The 20288-nt window shown below is 37.6% G+C and overlaps 1 protein-coding gene across 1 annotated transcript in view; it reads left to right on the plus strand.

The window, feature by feature from the left end:
* The window catches only part of LOC134851003 (E3 ubiquitin-protein ligase HERC2-like), a 71622-nt gene that overhangs the window by 27604 nt on the left and 23730 nt on the right, over window positions 1-20288 (plus strand). Inside the window, exons 17-22 of the mRNA XM_063866873.1 lie at window positions 109-3829; window positions 3915-4100; window positions 8464-9426; window positions 13063-13298; window positions 17326-17557; window positions 18195-18351. Coding sequence (XP_063722943.1) covers window positions 109-3829; window positions 3915-4100; window positions 8464-9426; window positions 13063-13298; window positions 17326-17557; window positions 18195-18351 — 5495 coding nt within the window. The remainder of the gene's footprint in view (window positions 1-108; window positions 3830-3914; window positions 4101-8463; window positions 9427-13062; window positions 13299-17325; window positions 17558-18194; window positions 18352-20288) is intronic.

A 20288-nucleotide genomic window follows, 5' to 3' on the forward strand; every position in this document is an offset into this window, starting at 1 on the left:
TTTCGCAGCCCTCTTACGTTGTTTTTGTAGGCTAAGGGTTTCGATGTCATCATATAATAATTCTCGTTTATTTTAAGAAGCTTATAAAAATTTCCGTTCATTTTGTAGGTACATGAAACCAGGCACTCGAGTTGTGCGAGGTCCAGACTGGAAGTGGGAGGAACAGGATCAGCCGTTCGGGGAAGGAACTGTGGTAGAGGGAGTGAGTTCAAACGGATGGCTCAAAGTCAGATGGGGACCACCTCCAGCAGCTTCGCGATCTTCAGGACCAACATCAGCTCAATCGTTTTCATTCCCAGACGATGCAATGACGACGCAGCAACTAATGGAGCCAGTGATGCTGTTGGAAAGGGTAGGAGGAGGTTCTGGAAATGGAACTGCACTCCTGGCCGCGGAAAAGAAAGTGAACTCATACAGGATGGGAAAAGACAATATGTATGACTTGATGATCTCGCCATCATACTGGCGTAACTTATGCGGACTGAACGCCTCTGATAGGACAGGAGCTTCAAAAGCTGAAGTATCCTCTAAGTTGAAAGCGAATGAATTTGACTCGAAATGTGTTGGCAGGAATCCAGCGGAGAAGATAGTGTCCGCTTTTGAGACTTGTATAGCGGCCTGGACATTGGACTTATGTGCATCTAGAGCACCATCAAAATCTGGCGCCATCAGCGAGTGTTGTTCGAGGAATATAGTAAATTTGCTCATTTATGCTCTGCGACAAATTGTCTGCGAGAAAGATGATGTCGCGAATTCAACTGAAAAAGTGAACGACAAAACAAATCATGAAATGAACCGAACCGACCCTTTGAATTTGCTACACATTCTGTTCTCATTCAACACGCGCATTAGCAGAAAATTCGGAGGCAGAGTCATCCCTGTTCTGCTCCAACTTATTTCCACTGATGCAGAAAAATTCTCAACGGGGTATAAAATACGTGCAATCAAAACGTTGAAAACTATTTGCATAGATAACCATACCTCTGAGAACGCTTCTTGTGACTCAAAATTGATCGACGAAATTGTATCAATGATCAAATCATATGTCGGAAAAGTATCTGAGCAGCAAGCCGAAATGGGAGCTAAAGTTTCCTCGACCGACTCGAAAATCAAACCCAGTGATTCGGCAACTCCTGCAAGTGCCGTGTGTGATCAGCTCATAGAACTCCTGATCTCGATTCAGAATTGCAACGAAACAAGCAGGCAAGTCATCAATGAGCTCGTTCTGAACAGTCTTCAGAAAATACTAGCCTTCTTTTCACTCCCTCAGGAAAGCGAAGGAAACTTGGACGAAGAGGGAAGTCTGAGAAGGAGTTCCACTGTGAGTTTTAGATCCAGTTTTGACGATCCGGCAGAAGAGTCGCAGTTCCTCGAAATGGTAGCATTTCTGTCCCTCATTCTGGGCCAAAGTGACCCTAGACCTCAACTGGGTTCCCAAGTTACTGATGCTGAATTGGGTCAATGTGAGGTGACTGCCGTTACGCAATCGGGATACCTGATCAGCCGTTCCAGCGATGGCGTTATGAGCACGTGTAAAAGTGGAGATATTCAGAAGACACCTCCTCTATTTAATCTGCCCAGTCTCTGTTCATCTCAAAATGCGCTGTTGCTCTTGAACAACCTGTTTGCGCTCTCTGTTTTCCAAGGACGCAATGTGTCCGAAGCGCCTAACAATGACGGAAAAGTAAACAGATATGATGTCCTAGCCACGCAAGTGGAATCGATGCTAATCAATATGTTGCGCCTTGTTTCAAAAGACAAAGAAGTACTGAAGTCTATTCTACTTTTAAATGGTGGTGAAAGCTCAGGCGAGACAACTTGTGGGATTGATTTTAAGCGAATGTTGCAAACAGCAACCAAACCATCTCCGTTAAAGCAAATTTTCGACATCGATCAAGTGCAAAATGCCATCGGACTGACTACCCATTTTCTGTTGAATCCAGTTGAGATTCCTCTCAAATCAGAAAGGGAACCGTATGGGTCATCTGAAGCTGACTCAGCTGGGCCGTCAGATCCGCATCTAGACGCGATGGAGGAGTTCCTCCAAGAGTTAGAGACCGAAACCCCCTCATCTGGAATAGGAACTATGGCACCTTCCACTTCAAACCTGAGAGATAGCAGATCATCTCATCCCTGGTTGCCCTCTATGTCTAGCGAGGGTTTCGGAGTGGAACAGCTGATGCCGAGAGCTAAATTGAGTAACAGGAGAGTTGAGACTGCAGTATCGCCACCATCTCCAGTACATGAAATAGAAACGCTAGTCGCACAGGGAATAGAAATGGGATTCGAACGATCGCACGTGGAATTGGCTGTTCATTCGCTGACTCAAGCAAGTAGTATTGAGGGATATCGACCGCGTATTGAAGCAGTGGTTAGTTGGCTGGTGGAAAATCCTAGAGAGCCAGGAAATCAGGCGAATGACGAGGTAGAAGTGAGCTCAGATGCTTCCACCATGCAGATTGGCGACGTCGATAGATTGAACTCTACTGAAGAGGAGATAGACAGCTTGGTAGAGAGAATGAGCGAGACACTGCAAAGGACTACCAATTTGACAGAAATATTCACAGAACTGAGAGAGACCTTAAGGAACCAGTCGCTGGGTTCTACTGACGCAGTAGCTGGTACCGACTGGAATAGCGATGACGATTCGTCTGTCAATTCGTCTGACGAAGCAAGTGTATCTTTAGAGGCAAATGCAACAGAACAAGACCAAACAGCAAGCCTGGAAACAGAAAGAGAAACTGAGAGATCTGTTTGTTCTCCTCTTGTGTGCACTCCAAACAGTGAATCAATAGCTTCAGCAGATCCAAGTCAGATATCTCCTCCACAACAAGGAAGCTCACACGAGAACAGTGCTGGATTCAAGACGAGACAGGACTTCGTGACTAATGGAGACTACGCTATTTATGTTAGGGAGCATATACAAGTAGGCATGCAGGTCAAATGCTGTAAGACTTTCGAAGAAGTATATGAAGGCGATGTTGGCACTGCTGTTAAACTGGACAGAGACGGACTTCATGAGTTGAACGTAAATGTGGACTGGAAACAAAAAGGTGGAAATTATTGGGTACGATACATACACGTTGAACTGCTGGGATTTCCACCATCAGAACAAGAACCACAGTCGGAATCGATTCAGTCATTGGGAAGAGGTCTTCGAAAGGGGAATGCTAGTGTCCCATCTGTTTCCCCTATGAGTGGTGGAGCGCAAGCAGCTTCCATTGTTATGGACTCCTGTGGTGAGAGGGCGGTTCATTCCGAGATAGTTTCCTCCGAAGTGGCTTTCAAGATCGGCCAACTCGTGAGAGTAAAACCGACAGTGGACAGACCTAGATATAAATGGGGTAATGTAAAACGGGGCTCTGTAGGGGTTGTAGCAGGTATCAAGAAGGGAGATGTCATTGTTGATTTCCCCGAACAGCCCAGATGGCATGGTCTAATGAAAGAATTGGAACCTGTGTCTAATGATGAGAACGGTTTGAATGGGAGTGATAACGTCAGAAGCAGGCCTTCAAACTCATGCTTGTGTTGTGCGTCTTCTGGAAGTAATACGACAGCTGGAGGTGGAAACGAAACAGCTCTCATTGATGCCTTGAGGTTGCCATGTTCACAATGTCCTTGCCATAAAGATACTGGAAGTTCAAACAGCGATGGAAGTACAAGTGTGGTGGACCCGCTGGGTTCTCTTCGCAAATTCCTTGCTCCAACAGCTTCGAGTGCATGTGCAGAAAAGGCTTCGAAAGAAACAGTTGGCTCTCAAAATGACAGAAGAAAGACAACTAATGGAGGTCTGATTAGTGATTGGAAGCAGTGCATACGCTGCGTAAAGGTAGTTTATATGCCTTAAAGTAACCTCAAAATGAAATATTCCCTTTCATTCTAGTTTGAGTTAGAATTTTAAACTTCTTTTGAAGGTGAGCAGCAAACCAGACATGGCCATGAACATGTTCTCATCAGATAGAAAACAGTTTTGGCAGAGTAGTGGTCAACAAGGAAACCATTGGATTCTACTGGAGATGAAACCAGACATTTTGCTGCATAGGTTGAGCATCGAGTGTGACTTTGAGGCATCTTCCAGTTACAGACCAAAAGTTGTGGTGGTAAGAAAACGAATTCATGAAGACATTTATACATGAGCAGAGGGATATTAATACATCCTAATTTATTACATGGAAAGTTAGTATGGTTGCCTTCAGCTTATTAAAATCCAAATTATTACATGCAAAAATGAGTTTTTGTGCATTTAAAGGCTGCCGTATCTTTGCTGCTTTCTTGCTCGTTTGCTAAGCTGCAGCTTTGCCTCTGTGTAAATGTTTTTGAAGCTGTCAAGCTGATCGCGGTTCCATTGCGTTCGTTCCAGAGAATTTAAAAAGGGAAAAATCAAGCAGAAAACGAACGTGAGTTTTATTAGGTGCTCAATGAGCGAAATGAAACAAAAATTGGTTTTTTCTTTGCTGAAAGGAAAAATTCGCGGTTGACTTCAGATTTTTTTTTTCAATTCAGTTCAAATGAATTTGCTAAAAAGTAGGCAAATTATGCTGTGCGATAACGAAAGAAAAGTGGTGCCAAGAAACGAGATTCACTAGTTTTGAAAGTGAATTTGAATTCAGAAAAAAATCTGTTTGTCCAGTGTTCTGAAAGTGAGTTGGGTTTTCTCAAAAAGGAGTATATCTTGAAAGATGCTTGAAGTTGAACAAGCTGTAAGGTGATTTGTGTTTTTCTTTGAATCAAATCGGAATATTGACTTTTTCGGGCTTAACAAATTTTACAACATCACTGAATAGTTTGCTGATTTTACTTTATTAGCATATGAAGTTCGTGGTATCAATTTGCCCCGTTTAGCGTGGAGATAACGTTCGTGCTATAGATAAAAAAAAATCATTGGTTCGAATTCGACCAGGACCTGTTTTTTTGCAATCGAAAAATTTTCCGTGTGATAAACTGTTCACCTGACTTTTGTTTGTGTCTGTTTTCGCCTTTGTTACCACAACCCGGAATTTGCTTGTGACTTAAGCTTTTTTCACTGTCATTCGAAAAAAAAAATTTCTATTCAATTTATTCCGAGTTGCAAGAAGTTTTGCTAAAGTTGTTGTGATTTTTAGCTTTTCTTTTGATTTCGGATTTTAGGAAGCTATTTTTGAAATTGTTTGTTTTTTCGGTTGATTCTTTGTTTTCAAGATGGTAATGATTGTGTTAACTTTTTGAAATTATGATTGTTTTTAATTTAAAAATTAAGTGAATGCCGGTGTTACGGCATGAAATGTTTTACCGTTTTACGTCCTCTTTGGCATATATTTCATTGGGCCCGTTTAATTTTGTCAAGTGAGCTTTTATGAATCATAAGTGTCAGAAATTGGCTTGACTAGATATTACTTTTTCTGAAATTATTTTGAAGTTCTCTGATGTTTTCTACTGTCTGATGTTTCTAACGCTCTATTTCCAGTTTGTTTTTGCAAGTGGTGGTAAGCTCTACTTTTCCTTAAGTAATTTTGAAATCAAGTTATTTGAAATTACTAAAACGCACTCTAGAAATGTTTTTGTTTGATTTGAATTTTTCTTCAAATAAAATTTAAGAAGAATTTATTGTGAGTCATTCATACTGAGCATTTTAAGTTCTTTTTGTAAGATATTAATAAGCTCGGTAGATTTTCCTTTAATCAGATCATGTATCATCGCCTTAATTCTTCGATGTCAATGAACAAAATGAAGACCTTTATTTACCTGGTGTGGTTTTTGTTTTAGCCGAAAAAGTCGTATAAATATATTTTTTTCTCGCTTAAGTACGATCTCTCGCGGTTTGGCTTTCAAAGTAAAAAGAAAGCAGTTTCTAAGTTGATTTACTTATGCGGTTTCTCCAACTTTCTGCTGGCTCTGTTTATATATGTGCAGTTTGTTTTCTTATTTATTTCCAAGTTCGAAATCAATCTCTGCAAAATGGGTTATTGTCATCAAACTGTCCTTCATGATAGATTCTTGATATCAGAAGAGGTTAAAAGTTTTTTATTTGAAAGTTTTATAGACACTTTTCCTATTGAATTTTTCTTTGTCATATTATTTAGCTAAGTTGGCTTTATCTTATTAATAATTGTAAAAGAACGAAGTGATTTTTTCATATGGGTCTTGATGATTTTTTTTTCGTTTGCGTTTCAAGAAAAAGTCTTAAATTGCTTCATAACTACACAAGTATATTCTTACATTTGAATGCAGTTAGGTATATATGCATTTCTGAGTTCAATTCGAAATATATGTTTTTAACTTTAAAATTATAAAGATTTTTATCCAGTCAGTGTTTTTTTTCTTCGTTTTCTTGCATTCATTGGCTCTCTTCCAACTGTATCTTGGCTTTGTTAATTTAATGCCAATAATGAACTTGGTGAATACCCTCAAGTTTAATTTAAAAAGTTCAAGTTCAAATAAATTAAGATACATGTTTTTTTCTAATTCTTTTTTTTATGAAATTTCGACTTTCGATGAATGTGCACAGAATTATTACGCATGTGGTTATGATGCTCGCAATTAGCATGTGTAATCAAATCGTCACATACCTTCTCTTATAAGATCAAATCGGCACATATCAAATAGGCGTATACTTTCTCTTTCAAATAAGTTAAAATAGGCACATACTTTCTCTTTCAAAAAAATTACGATATTTTTTTTCTAGTTTTATTTTTTTTGTTAAATTTAAACTTTCGGTTAATAAACACAGAATTATTACGCATGTGATTATGATGCTCGGAATTGGCATGTGTTATGAAATCGGCACAATACTTTCTCTTGTAAGATCAAATCGGCACATATCAATTAGGCACATACTTTCTCTTTCAAATAAATTACGATTTTTTTTTCTAATTCTAAGTATATAAAATTTCATCTTTCGGTTAATATGCACAGAATTATTCCGCATTGGATTATGATGCTCGCAATTAGCATGTGTTACCAAATCGGTACATACATTCCCTTGTAAAGAGCTTGTCTAACAAAATCGTTGAATCAATTTTTCAAATCTGCACTTACTTCAACCACTAGACATATTTTGATCATATCTGGTTATCAGATACCCGTTTTATTCAAATATTGTTTTTTACACAAGCCAAGCTTGTGTTATAGTTTGAACTCTTTTTTTCCAACCTAAGTCGCAAATATTGTTGCGACATAATGTGTTCATTTTGATCAATAAGCAGCAATTAAGTACAGCCAATGCTAAGGACATTAACACAGACTCTTCTATCACAAATAGCACTTTAGCTTCAAGGTATCATAAATCTGTAGCGTAGATGTAGGGAGGGAGACCAGCAGCAAAATAGGAGGGTTCGAACGTGGGCAGGGCCGGATGTTTTTAATGAACTTTTTCTCATACTCGCTAAAATGCGTCCGCTCTGTAAATTAAGGCATGTTGGTTGGTAAATTTCTTTTTTTTAAAAGACAGGTGCTGCCAATGCGTCATAATTGGCTTGCGTCACTTAAGACATTTTGTAGGCTCAAACTTTTACTCATTCAATTTTCCCCAGTAGCGTTATCGGTCATATTTTGCTTGTGAATGCGAAGTGCAACTTCGCCTGTGTTTATGTTGGTTTTATTTTCACCAACCTCGTTTTTGAATAGTTTCGGTTTTAAAACTTGATGAGCATAGTTCAAACTCTTTTTTTTTCATTTTTTGAGGAAACGTTTAAATTTGTTCAGGTTCATTTTTACGCGGTTTGACTTTTGATTTCTTTTCAAGTTCAGTTGATTTCTTTTGTTAAAGGAAGGCAATCGATCAGCTAAGTGTAAAAGTCGCGAGAAACGTGATCGAGTTCTAGTTTCGTACTGGAAATTCATGCTCAGATTTCTCAGCGAAATAGACTTTTTTCTTATTGATCTCTAGTTTTTGTTAATTTTATCAAAAAAATTGCAATTATTAATTGTTGAAGAACTTCAAAAAGTTTTAAGGACATGTATTTTTTCTTTGAAATTGGAGCTTTTCACAAAAATTAAGTCTTTAGTTTTCTGTTTATTTGCGTTCATTCACTCTTCTCCAACTGTCTTTTGGCTATGTTTTCCATTTTCTTTGATTTTTTCTTTGAATCGTGGTGAAAAGTTTGATTGACTATTTATATCGAAAAATGATTTTGTTTATCAGATTTCCCAGCGAAAGAAAAATGCCTTATTGAACCAGTTTGCTCAAATTAGGTTAATTTTATCAAAAAAGTGTCAATCATAAATTGTTTAGAAGCTTTATGGGCATCTATTATTTTTAATGTCAAAAATTACAACGTTTTTTTTTTCAAGTCATGGCTTTTTGTTCATTTCTGAAGTTTTTTAACCATTCCAAAATTATATTGAATTCTTTTGCGCGATTTGGCAGTGTAGATTGGCTACTCAAAATATTGGCAAAAAAGTTTGTTTTTATAGTCGACTGTTTGTGAACGATGCAGTGATAAATGTGGTAATTTGAGTAATTTGCGCATGTAATCTTATCTATAGGTGAGTGTGGGTAACGAGTCTTCGAGTGCAGAAAGAATGCAGGTTGCGAGACAGGTCAATCTGAACGACAGTGACAGCAGAGAGGTTCTCCTGCTAGCCGATGTAGCCAGCTATTATCGCTATGTCCGAGTGGCCATCACTGAATGCGCGAGCAGTGGCATGGACTGCAGAGTACACGGTCTGCGATTCATCGGCAGGATCAGAAACAGTCGAGGTAGTGACAGAGAAGATAACGGAGCATGCTACCCTTTCTTGGCCGCGGACACTTCGATCACTGAAGATGATGACGAGGATCATTGTCCTAGCAGTGCGTCGGAGGACCCGACTGCCGATGTTATTGGTGACTCGGTCGACAAATTCAAGTGCACTGTGTATACATGGGGCTTAAACGACAAGGGGCAATTGGGAATGCCGGGCGAACTGAAAGTGAAGTACCCAGCATTTAACCCGTCGTTGAGCAGGCTGGACGTCATGCAAATAGTGGGAGGATCAAAGAGTCTTTTTGTTGTAACTCGTGATGGAAAACTGTATGCAAGTGGAGACTCTTCTAATGGAAGACTTGGGTTGGGAGACATCCTCGAAGGTCAATTGGTGACCTCCCCGACTCTTGTGAGCTCAGTCACTAATCACGTGATTAAAAAGGTTGCAGTGAGCTGTGGAGGTAAACACAGTCTAGCTTTGACAAGCGAGGGCAACGTGTTTTCATGGGGAGACAATACAGATGGCAAATTGGGCCATAATAATCGAGTGAGTTGCTACACCCCCAAATTAATCGAGGCGTTCTGGGGCGAGAGGATCAAGGATATATGTTGTGGCAGTGGACACAGTGCGGCCATCAATGTGCAGGGAGCCCTGTACACCTGGGGTCTGGGTGAATACGGGAGATTGGGACATGGAGCAACCACTCAGTCAATTCTGAAGCCAAAGAAAGTACAGTTCCTACAACATTGCAGAGTCGCACAGGTTGGAGCTGGCCCTTATGTTTTGGCTACGAAAAATTGCGCCAATTTTTTAAAAAAAAAACGTGGATTATTCTCAAAACTTTGTATTTTTCTTTTGAGGTATTAAAATTTTTTTCAGAGTCAATGAACGCAGTGAACACTTATATAGGCCGTGATGATCTTTTAAAGTTTTTTACAGGAAAAAGTTTTGAATTTTGTTCGCGATTTGATTCTTGTGCTTTTAGTTCTGATCTATTTTCATGTTCAGTTTATTTCTTTTTTTTTATTAAAAGAAAGGCACACTCCCCTATCGAACAGCAGAAGTGTTAAGTTCTCAAAAAATGTGATTGACTTCTTGTTTCGAAAGTCGATTTTTTTTAGATTTCCAGCGGAATAAAAAAATTACCTATTGACCCAGTTTTCTCAATTTATCCAAAATATGTCAATCATGAGTTTTTCTTGAAATTCAAGAGCTTGAAAGCCATAGTTTTTCTCTGAAATTCGACGTTTTTCAAAAAAAAATCAAGTCAGTATTTTTTTCTGTTTCTTTGCTTTCTTTTCTAATTGTATATTGGTTATGTTCTCATTTAATGAAGGAAAAGAATTCCTCTCATGTAGATTGTGAGGTTTTTGTCAGAAAGAAAAACACTTAAATTTGCTCAATCTGTATTTTTTTCGGGTTTGACTTCGATTCCTTTTAGTGAGCTTATAATACTGTAACGGCTGGTGCATATTTCAGTTTTTTAGGGACTTTTTATACCCCTTGAAGATATTGACACCATGAGGTCAAATTTAATCAGATATTTAACTTGCGGTCATTTTTTGTAAAAGCTTGAAAGTTAGAACTTCGTGAATTTGCTGGATAAACATATGCGGAATTTGGTATACTTTATATGATGCTCATCTGGTAAGTGCAATGTATTTGAGTGCAGCGACAATTGAAATTTCACAGCGCTGAAAATATTTCAAAACGAATGAAAGCAAGCTAGTTGGTCCCAGAGTTTCCGTTCTAAAACGCAAATTTTTTTTCACTTGCGAGCGCAGTGTAATAATACGACTATAACTTTTTTCCAACCTAAGTCGCAAGTTTTGTTACCAGTTTCATTGGTATTTGACGTCCTAGCCATCCTAATCCCCCCTTAAGTCCTTTTTACAACAGTGATTTTGGTCGAGCTGTTCTTAATCTTTGTAAAGGCGCCTTTGGCGTCAATGACTAATTTTGAAGTCGTAGAGCGCGCCATAAAGTTCTTTCAAAGTTTTGTGGTTAAAATACCTGTACAAAACGGCTGTACCTTTTTTTCTCAAAAACTCACCTGCAGCACAGAAAAAATGCTTCTGTGCTGCTCTTATCAATCTCTCATTTTTTCAAAAATGCAAACTCTGACAAAGTAAGTGAACACAGTTGATGCATTTTTGAATCATCAAATGAACAGAAAAATACTATCTAATTCAAACAGCAAATCAATGATGAAAATTCAATTTCAGAAGTTTTCCTATTCAATATATCTGGCCTTTTTTGTAATGCATAGTTTATTCATAATTTGGCTTCATCTTTTCCAATTTTTTACATGCAAAGTTTGTGTGGATGTCTCGTTTAGTATATTTCAAGTTATTACATGTATTAAATTTGTGTTTATATGTATCTGTTGCCACTTTTGTTGCATAGCATTGGATATTTTTAGAGCATATGTAGATTTTTTATTTGTATCTAGTGTTTCAAATTGTCAAGGGACCGTGGCGCAGATGAGGAAAGGGCACTCTAAATCTCCGGGTTGTAGAATCGAATCCGCCACAGCAGAAGATTAAATTATCAAAGCTGATTTTTACTTTTTCTTTTTTTCGCTTTGTAAAGTTACTTTTTGTCGTTTTTTCGCTATTGTTTGCGAAGTGCAGCTTTGTCTCTGTGTTAAATTTGCGAGAGCAAGTGTCTGATAATCGAGTACTGGATTTTTTCAATAAGAAAAAGTTTTTCTTACAGATGTATAACGAGTAGTCTATTCGGTGAGGATGACCTCACTGACATTATATGAGTATCTCTTAATTCAACTTCTGCTCTATTAGAACCTTGTGGTTATGAAGATTGTATACAACCCCCTACTTTTTATAATTGTTCCGACTATTTGAAAAATGGAGAGGAACTTTGTATTTGGGTGTGTCTTAGTTTTTTGTTTTCCACGCAGAATCAGGTACCATAAATAATCATCGGAATGTGTCGAGTTTTATATCATATTGAAGCCCTTTCAGTCGTTATTCGAGCGACATTGAAAAATTTCTCAGTGTAAAAAATAAACAGTTAAATTTTCAAATTTCGGTTTAATTTCGAGCTAATAAGGTTTGCAGGTTTACAAATGCTTATCTAAACTTAATTTAAGCTGTGAACACTTAGTTTTACTCTAGTAAATTTAGTGTTTGAAATTTCTCAGTGCCATTTTGGGAATTGAAATTTTTCGAGTCATTTTTCTACAAAACAGTTTTCGATTTGGCCAATTCGACTACGACTATCGATTTTTTTTTTTTCTTCCGTTCAGATTTTTTCACACCACACAAAAAAAAACACAGAATGTGTTATTTTTTGAAGACTGGTGGGAACATTTTGTACTGTTTGCACAATAACTAGCTATCCTTGTTTACCTTTTGTTATTAGTTTTTTTGGCCATAAAGCTTAGTTTATAGGTCGCGATGATTTGATTTTTTTCGTTTTTCAGGAAATTTTGTTCAGGCTCAAATTTAGTTTTTGCGGTTCGACTTTTGATTTTTTTATGTTAGTTCGTTTTGTTTTTCGTTACAAGGAAAGCAAACTCCTTCATCGAACAGCAAAAGTTTAATCGACTTTTGATTTTTTTTATGTTAGTTCGTTTTGTTTTTCGTTACAAGGAAAGCAAACTCCTTCATCGAACAGCAAAAGTTTAAAAGTCACAAAAAACCTGATCGACTTCTAGTTCCGAAAATGGAGTTTAATGTTCATATTTTCCAGCGAAATGTAAATTTAATAATTGATCCAGTTTACTCAAATTAGCTTTATTTTAGTGAAAAATTTCCAGTTGTAAATTGTTTAAGAATTTCAAAGAGCTTTGAATTTTTTTTTTCAGGAAAGTCTTAAAATTTGTTCACGCTCCATTTTGATTTTTCGCGGCTTGACTTGTGATTTTTTAAGTTCAGTGCACTTCCATTGTTAAAAAGAAGGTAAAATCTACTATCGAACTGCAAAAATATAAAGGTTACTAAAAACGTGATCGACTTCTAATTTCGAAAATGGAAATTAATTATCAGATATCTCAGTGAAATAAAAGTTTTGCCTATTGATCCAGTTTTCTCAAATTGGGTTAATATTAACAAAAAACTGTTCATCATAAATTGCTCTGCAAATTCAAAGAGCTTAAAGGGCATCTAATTTTTTCTTTGAAGTTTGAAATTTGAGTTTTTTTAACAAAGTGTTTACTTGCTTTCGTTACTCTTTTCCAATCTTCGATTGGCTATGTTTCTGTTTTTAGCTTATTTTTTTTATTTTGAAGCTTATGAGGTACTCTTTATAAGATACTAGCTTTGTTTTTCTTAGTTATGGAAAATTTTTGAAATGTTGAAACTCTCTGAACAATGTGTCTATAAACTCTCTGATCAATAACAACGTGTCTATTTATTTATGGGGATTCTTTTTTAGGTTGCGTGTGGCAGTAGAGACGCGCAGATGATGGCCTTGACTGAAGACGGAAGAGTTTTCACGTGGGGTGACGGAGACTACGGCAAACTAGGACACGGAGACTCGACTGCTTACTCCACCCCACAATTACTTGTCAATTCGCCCCTGGTTAACACGACGAACCAGCGGATAGTGCAGATAGCTTGTGGGGCTCAGTTCTCACTCGCGCTAGATGACAAGGGATTTGTGTGGACTTGGTAAGTAATGTAAATTAGGGCGGATGGCTTCTGGAAATTTATTGCTTTGCTGTAAGAAGTTTTCGTGCGTTTTTGTAAAAAGTTTTTGGGGCTTTCTCAGAGTGGGAAAAAATGAAAGCCTAGGGTGGTTTTTCTCACGCGAAATCAAGTGTGCCAAAGAACACTCGCAAAGCATGATATGATATCATATCAAAGCCATAGTGATCTTAATCCGGCTTCCTAAAAAATTTCAACAAATTTGTCTGTGTCAAGAAAAACTGTTCTGAATATTTCCAATCTTGATGTTAGTGATTAAGTTATTGTTATCTGTATTTTGATCGACATAGTTGTGTACTTTGAATCGCCGTTGAATTTTTTGGCTTAGTTTTTATGGTTATATGATTTTTTATTTTTCATCTTTGCTTCAAAGTTTTCGCTTCCAATTTCTTTTTTTCTTTTGCAACACTCGATCGATTGGGACACTGTTTCTAAGGTTTTCCATTGAATAGTTTTATCCCCAGGGTTTGACCAAAATTCCTATGTAAATCCACCTTAAGTTTTATCATATAGTTCCGTTATGCTTGCAGCTGATTAGTTGGCTCAATTGTTGTATAATGCCTCGTTTCAACGTTAAATTCTTTTGTGCGTGCATGTGCTTTGGTGGGAGAGGACTTCAAAATTTCAAACAAATTTTAATCAAAACCATTTTTTGAAAAAAAAAGCGTCGAATTAAGTTTTGTTCGCCTAGTCACCGCTTCATAAATTAGAGCATAATGCTTTTTTTAACCTTTGGAATTTGTGGTTCTTTAATGTTTTCTCCAAAAATAACTTTGTTTGATACGAAGATGAAAAATTTATTAGACTTTTTTTTACTCTTTCCATTTACTGTCGTCTAGCTTGCCATGCTATTATTGTTATGTATCGCAAGTTGTGCGTAGCTCCGCTTAAGATCATTATCGAAAAGTGTCAATCACAAAATGTTCTGGAATTTCAAAAGATTTTCGTCTCTTTGAGTTTGTTGACACTTCTCTATTTGTCTGTTGGCTTTGTTTTAAATAGATTTTAAATATAAAACTACAATTTAATCTCTTATTATCTTATAATAAGTTTAATTGTTTGTTGCGTTTTCTTTTCTTCTATAAGATGAGATCGAAGGAGAGTGTGTCTTTTTTGGCGTTGAGAGTGAGGACTACTGGTGTCGTGGGGGGGTAGTAGTGATGATGGGGTTCCAGTTTGGCACGGAGGGTCTCCCTGCGCACATTATAGCATCGTCTGCCTCTGAGTATCACTCTGAGGTGATTCAATAGCCAAGGCAAATTGCATTGGACTGAGTAATTTGATGAGCATCGCGTGCATAGAAGTATACACCCCGAGATCAGAAATTGAGTGACAGTAATGACTAAATAAGAAAAGATAACAGACTCTAGGCCAACAGAGGAATGCATTGTGGGCTCAAGAATAGGCGCGGCAGCCCAGAGCAGAAGTGTCAATGATGTTGAGGTATCGGGACAAGTTATTTGCAGCAGATAACTTTTCAGTTGAGTAATTGGTGAGCTGAAATTTAGAGTCCTCAGAAGGATTGGTTGTACGATTAAGAGCAGCATGTAACATCCCGTGTGTTTCCACTGAGTCGAATGAACAAATGAGCGGAACATGATAGACCAATTAGAAATTGAATCTTGAGGATCTGCGGATATTTGAGTGAATGCACAAAACAGAACGCATACAATGAGTATCAATATCGCATTTAGTGTACGCGCAAGGTTCCCGGCTGCGTTTTGCATGCTAGGAGACAGTTTGCCAAGTACGAATCCAATCATACGTAGAAGAAATAATGAGATGAGAAATGAGTTCAGGTACAGTTGGTCGATCCCTAACTCCGAAGTATTTGCATTTGGAAGTTGTTCATGTTGTTGGGTGTGCGTAGTTCCAGAGGAGTAATTAATGATACTCGAAGACTCCTCATCTTGAGAGATCAGATCGGGTCTGGAGTTGGACATCAGTTTATCAGGCTGTATGTAGAGGTAAACAAAATAAATGTTCGCTAATGCGATCGTGAGAATTGGACTAAATATGCCTTCAAGCAGCACAGACAATGCAAAATTTTCATAACTAGAACTGCTTTTTGTTTTGTCGACCGTGGTCGAGATCGAGGTTGCAAAGATGCGGTAGAGCATTCCAGGATGTAACAGAGAAGTAATTGCGAGAAAGAGGTTACTTGGCATGAAATAGACGCAGAAAATTGTTCGTGACAGTCGCATTAAAACACAGAAGATATATGGCATAGCAGAGGGAGACGTTAGATGTTTCTCAGCTGAAGCTTCAGCTCGGCTTCTGGGATTGTTTTCCCTCATTCGATCTATCATCCTGTTTTCTATATCTGTCTGCTGGTGCGCCAAAAGGTTCTTTGTTGGGGTAGTTCTAGCGTGGTTGCTGTTAGGTCTATCGTATATATGTTGGATTTGCAATTGACAGTATGAATTTGCAGATATGATGATTCCGTGAATCACTTCAGAAAGAGAAAGTAGAAAGGCGAGAAGTATCAGTAAAAGGGAGTCCATTTCTCGTCCAGGTCCTTCTCTGATTCCAATTAGAAAGCGTAATGGGTCTATTAGATTAGAACTAGTTTTTGGGTTTGAAAAGTTTTCCGATAGATTCGTCGTGTAAATGAAAGTATTAACAGATACGTTGATTAGTGTTGGTAGTTCAAAGCTCATTGGTTGAATGAAACTCTGTCAATTATGGACAGAGAAGAGAGTACGATAAAAATGGATTACTATTCCTGTGAAATTATAATATCAAAACGGATCTAAGATCAATCATATCAAAACTGGTCTTAGGTTAAGTTAGGAATCGAACCTCAAACATCGAATTGTATAATTGGGAAAAACGAGCCAGCTAAATAAGACCAGTGGCGGTAAATCAACAAAGTTATGCAAGTTTTTTGACGTTAAGTAGATTTGTTTGACATAACTGCAGATGAAATTTTGGTTTTGAACAGCAACGCAGCAAAATGTTGACTGATATACAGATATACCCAGATATACACGCGTCTGCTCGTGCAGGGCCAATTTAGATAGGATTAGCAGTAGAGATGTAATTACAGTCAAAGAAAGCAGCGTCCCTACTTTTCCCCATTTTATCTTTCCTTTTCCTCAGTTGCATCAAAAATGAATACAAATTAGACATTATGCTAGTTCATTGGATTGCAAGCACGAGAAGATGAGGTAATCAGTCGCGTGACGTTGGAGTCTTAGGAGAATCGCAAATTGCAAGGAGTAGCAGTAACAGCTAATAAGAAAGAAAAAAGTGTTCCTAATCTTATGCAATATGTGTAATTACAGTCGTAATTACTGGATATGCTGGCTGGTGCTTGCGTGCTTCCATTTTTTCGGCTCGTCGAGCGAGGATGGTGTTGATTTCAAACGAACCGGTAATCACGCGAGGGAAGATCAACGGAAAAATTAAGATATATGTTGCAGATAAATCGAATGCGTAATCAGAGTTTTTCTTCTAAATTATACATTGAAGGTATGGATATACCGATATACGACACATGCTGTAATAAACAATCCTATTTGACCGTAGAACAACTCTTTCTTTGTTCCTTTTCTTAAAATCAACGACTGAGGCAATAAGATTACGAGTTTATGAACTAATTTTACTGGAATTGCGGCTCAAATAGCCTCAAAAGGGTCTGAAAAAACGTATTAAAAGCCGCAGATGCACACAAGCATGCAAGCATGCTAATTTTGTCGTTTATTTTCATGTCAGTACCTCATTCATACTCTGGCAGGGCACTGATAAAACACCCATGTATATAAATAATCTGGCTTTCAGGCAGCATTAATAGTAGAGCTCCACAATTATGATTAAAAACCTGCATTTCGTTGATTTCCTTGCCAAGAGTATTTAATTTAATGATATTTGGTCCTATATAAAACATGTGTGTTGAGATGTTATTTCGGAATGCTCACTTTTTAGGGTTGAACAGATCATAGCCTTGCATAAGAATTGCCAATATGTAGAGTTGTATGTAATGTTGCAGGGGTAAGGGAGACTACCACAGACTGGGTCATGGGGAGGACACACACGAGAGGAGTCCCCGCAAAGTGGCCTCTCTGGGGAGCAACACGAGTGGAGGCAGAGTGGTGAAAGTGGCAGTGGGTGCCTTGCACTGTCTGGCCTTAACCCAATCTGGCCAGCTGTTCGCCTGGGGAGACAACGACCATTACCAACAGGGAAACTCAACTCACTCCTCAAATGCACTGCCTACTAAGGTAACACTCTCTGAGTAGTTTTTTTTTAAGATGACCGTCTTTACCTGGCGATTAGAAAGGGTGCTGCAACCGAATACTAGACTTTTTTCCACAGGATGAATCAAAAAAGTAACTTTGTTCACAGGATGAATCAAATCGGTGTTCATCTCCAATTCTGTAATTTGTCATCTAACGTTCAAAGTTAGAGCTTGTCTGTTCTATTTGAAATTTGTTTGTTTTTTAAATCTTGGTTGCAATTTAACCAACTCCGATTTCAGTATATAGTTTTTTTGTTTTTGTTTATCTTTTTTCGGCTTATTTTATATCGGCTTAGCGGCATCATTAAAATTTTCTTTGGCTCAACGTGTGTCAGCTCAGGAATAGTCAGTTTCGTTACTATTTTAGCATTCAATGTCATAATCGGCATGTTTTTCTTAGAAGTGATTTTTTAATATTGACAAAATCAAGACAAAGATCTGAAAATATTGATAGATCAATTTTTTTTTCACATTTTTCAAAAAAAAAAATTTTTTGTCTGTGGATTTTGTCTCATTTTCTGTCGGTTAGTTTGCCATGCTATATTTTGGTCAATATGTAGTGGAAGGCCAATGATCCATTCTAAATCCAATCGAGATAGATGTTGATTTTTTTTAACTAGGTGTTCGGCATGACAGACGACGTGAGAGTGACTGACATAGCATGTGGATCCTCGCACAGTATCGCCTGGGCCCTGGACAACAGACCTGCATTCCCCGCACTCCTCCAACCAGTCCCATTCCCACTGGAAAAAGACCCACTAGGAGTATCTGCTCTAGGTAGGGTAGCATAAGACGATCCTCAAAATCGTTAAGCTAATGTAGCGTAGCTGTCGCGTTTTAAGACAATGATTGAAAATGCCATTGGTTAATTATTACATTTGCGATCAGTTTAGTGTATTATTGCGAACCGTCTGTTTTCCTAACCTAAGTCGCAAATAAAAGTGTTCACTTATTTGGAAATTCACTGTAGCATTGGAAATTGCATAGCATCTGTTCTCTGCTTTATTTGGGGCTAGTCTTTGTGCCTATTGAGATTCCGTGACTGAGAGGTTAGTGTGTGAGACTCTTAATCTCTAAGTCGCAGATTCGAATGTCACAGGTAGGCGAGTTTTTACTAATTCGAGGCTTATTTCTAGATGTTTTATTATTGCACTGCATTGAGCTACTTTTTGTCGCCTTTGTGTTAAAGTAGTAAAAGCTTCGCCTCTGTGTTAAAGTAGTAAAATAAAATTCATTATTAAATGTTAATATATGAAGTGATTTATCACTCATTTTACTAGTAGACAAAATTAAACTCAAAAATAGGTAGTTACTCATTATATAGCCCATTTTCAAAACGTTCGCTTCAAGCATAAACAATTAATTTACATCGACCAACAGCGAATGATCTCAGCTAAGCTGGATGAAAGCATCAGCGTTTAGTTTCAAGGACTTGCCAGTTTTCACGATCTGCAGTCAATTTTCGCAACGGCGTGAATTCGTTCGCTTTTCTTAATCATAACATTCCATTTGTCTGTTCATCATCATCATCAGCATCGCAGTTGTTTTGTGCACCTTTTCTTGCATGCAGAAGTGCTGGATCATCATGGCAGTCATATCGTTCACAATCGTCATCGTTTATCACATCGTTAAAATTCGTTGAATTTCCGGAGCTCTAACAGTGAGCTTAGATTTTCCCGATTAGTAAAATATAGTTCCTCAGTTATCAAAACATACTTGAATTAGCCCATCGCAAAAGAAGTTTTCATGTCCTAGCTTTAAAGGTGATATTCATTGGCTATGTTAAATCTCTATTTTTCAAAAAAGCAAGCTTTCAGATGAAATTTTAATGGTTTTTCAAAACATACACATCTATCTTTTTTAAAATCTAACTCATGCAGTTCTGAACACAGACAAACACATAAGAAGCTTTTTCCACATTAAATATTTACAACTTCGTGCGACAAAATAATAACAAATGGCAGTTCTGGAAAATTGGCCATAGATGTAAACCAGATTAAACCAAAATGCTTTTTCTACAAAATATAAGCTCTCTTGGAGCAAATTAGGATTAATTTGATGTTCTGCTTCAGCAAAAAAAGTTTGAAGCCTATTTTTGATGTTCTAACAGAAACTTGGCTTAGGGACATATCTAATCTCAACATTTTTTGCCAAAATGATTTTAAGCACATAGCTTCATATAACAAAACCAAAGGTAGGGTGGAGGAGTAGCAATTCTTCCTAGGGAATAAAACGTTTTAAAGATCTTGAAACGTACGGCGAAAAAGAAAACCAAATTCTTACATAGATTTATCTGTTGTGACACAAGATAGCACGCAACTCCTTCAAAAAATAGAACTGCTTGATTTTAATTTGATATCTGGGCCAAATGACAGCAGGCGTGTTACACAGAATTCTCAAACAACCATAGATTTGGCCTTTGCAAGTTTTCCATGCACCAGTACAATTATTGAACACGCAATCACTGATCGTTATGGTGTTGAAGTTGACTTCAACATTGGACGCATAAAAAATTATGAAAAGGAAGATTTTTACGGTAGAAATCATGGAAAGCTGCAAAAGCAGGAATTCAGATTTGAGTTCAACTGGTTTTTACATAAAAAACTAATCGAAGTTGAGTTTGAAGATAGTGCAATTGGTACTGATGAAAAATTGATTTCCTGCAACAGCAAGTTCACAATACTCTGGATGCAATGTTGCCGCTGTCAAAAAGA

The sequence above is a fragment of the Symsagittifera roscoffensis genome, chromosome 7, assembly GCF_963678635.1.
Source record: "Symsagittifera roscoffensis chromosome 7, txSymRosc1.1, whole genome shotgun sequence".
Classification (NCBI taxonomy): domain Eukaryota; kingdom Metazoa; phylum Xenacoelomorpha; order Acoela; family Convolutidae; genus Symsagittifera; species Symsagittifera roscoffensis.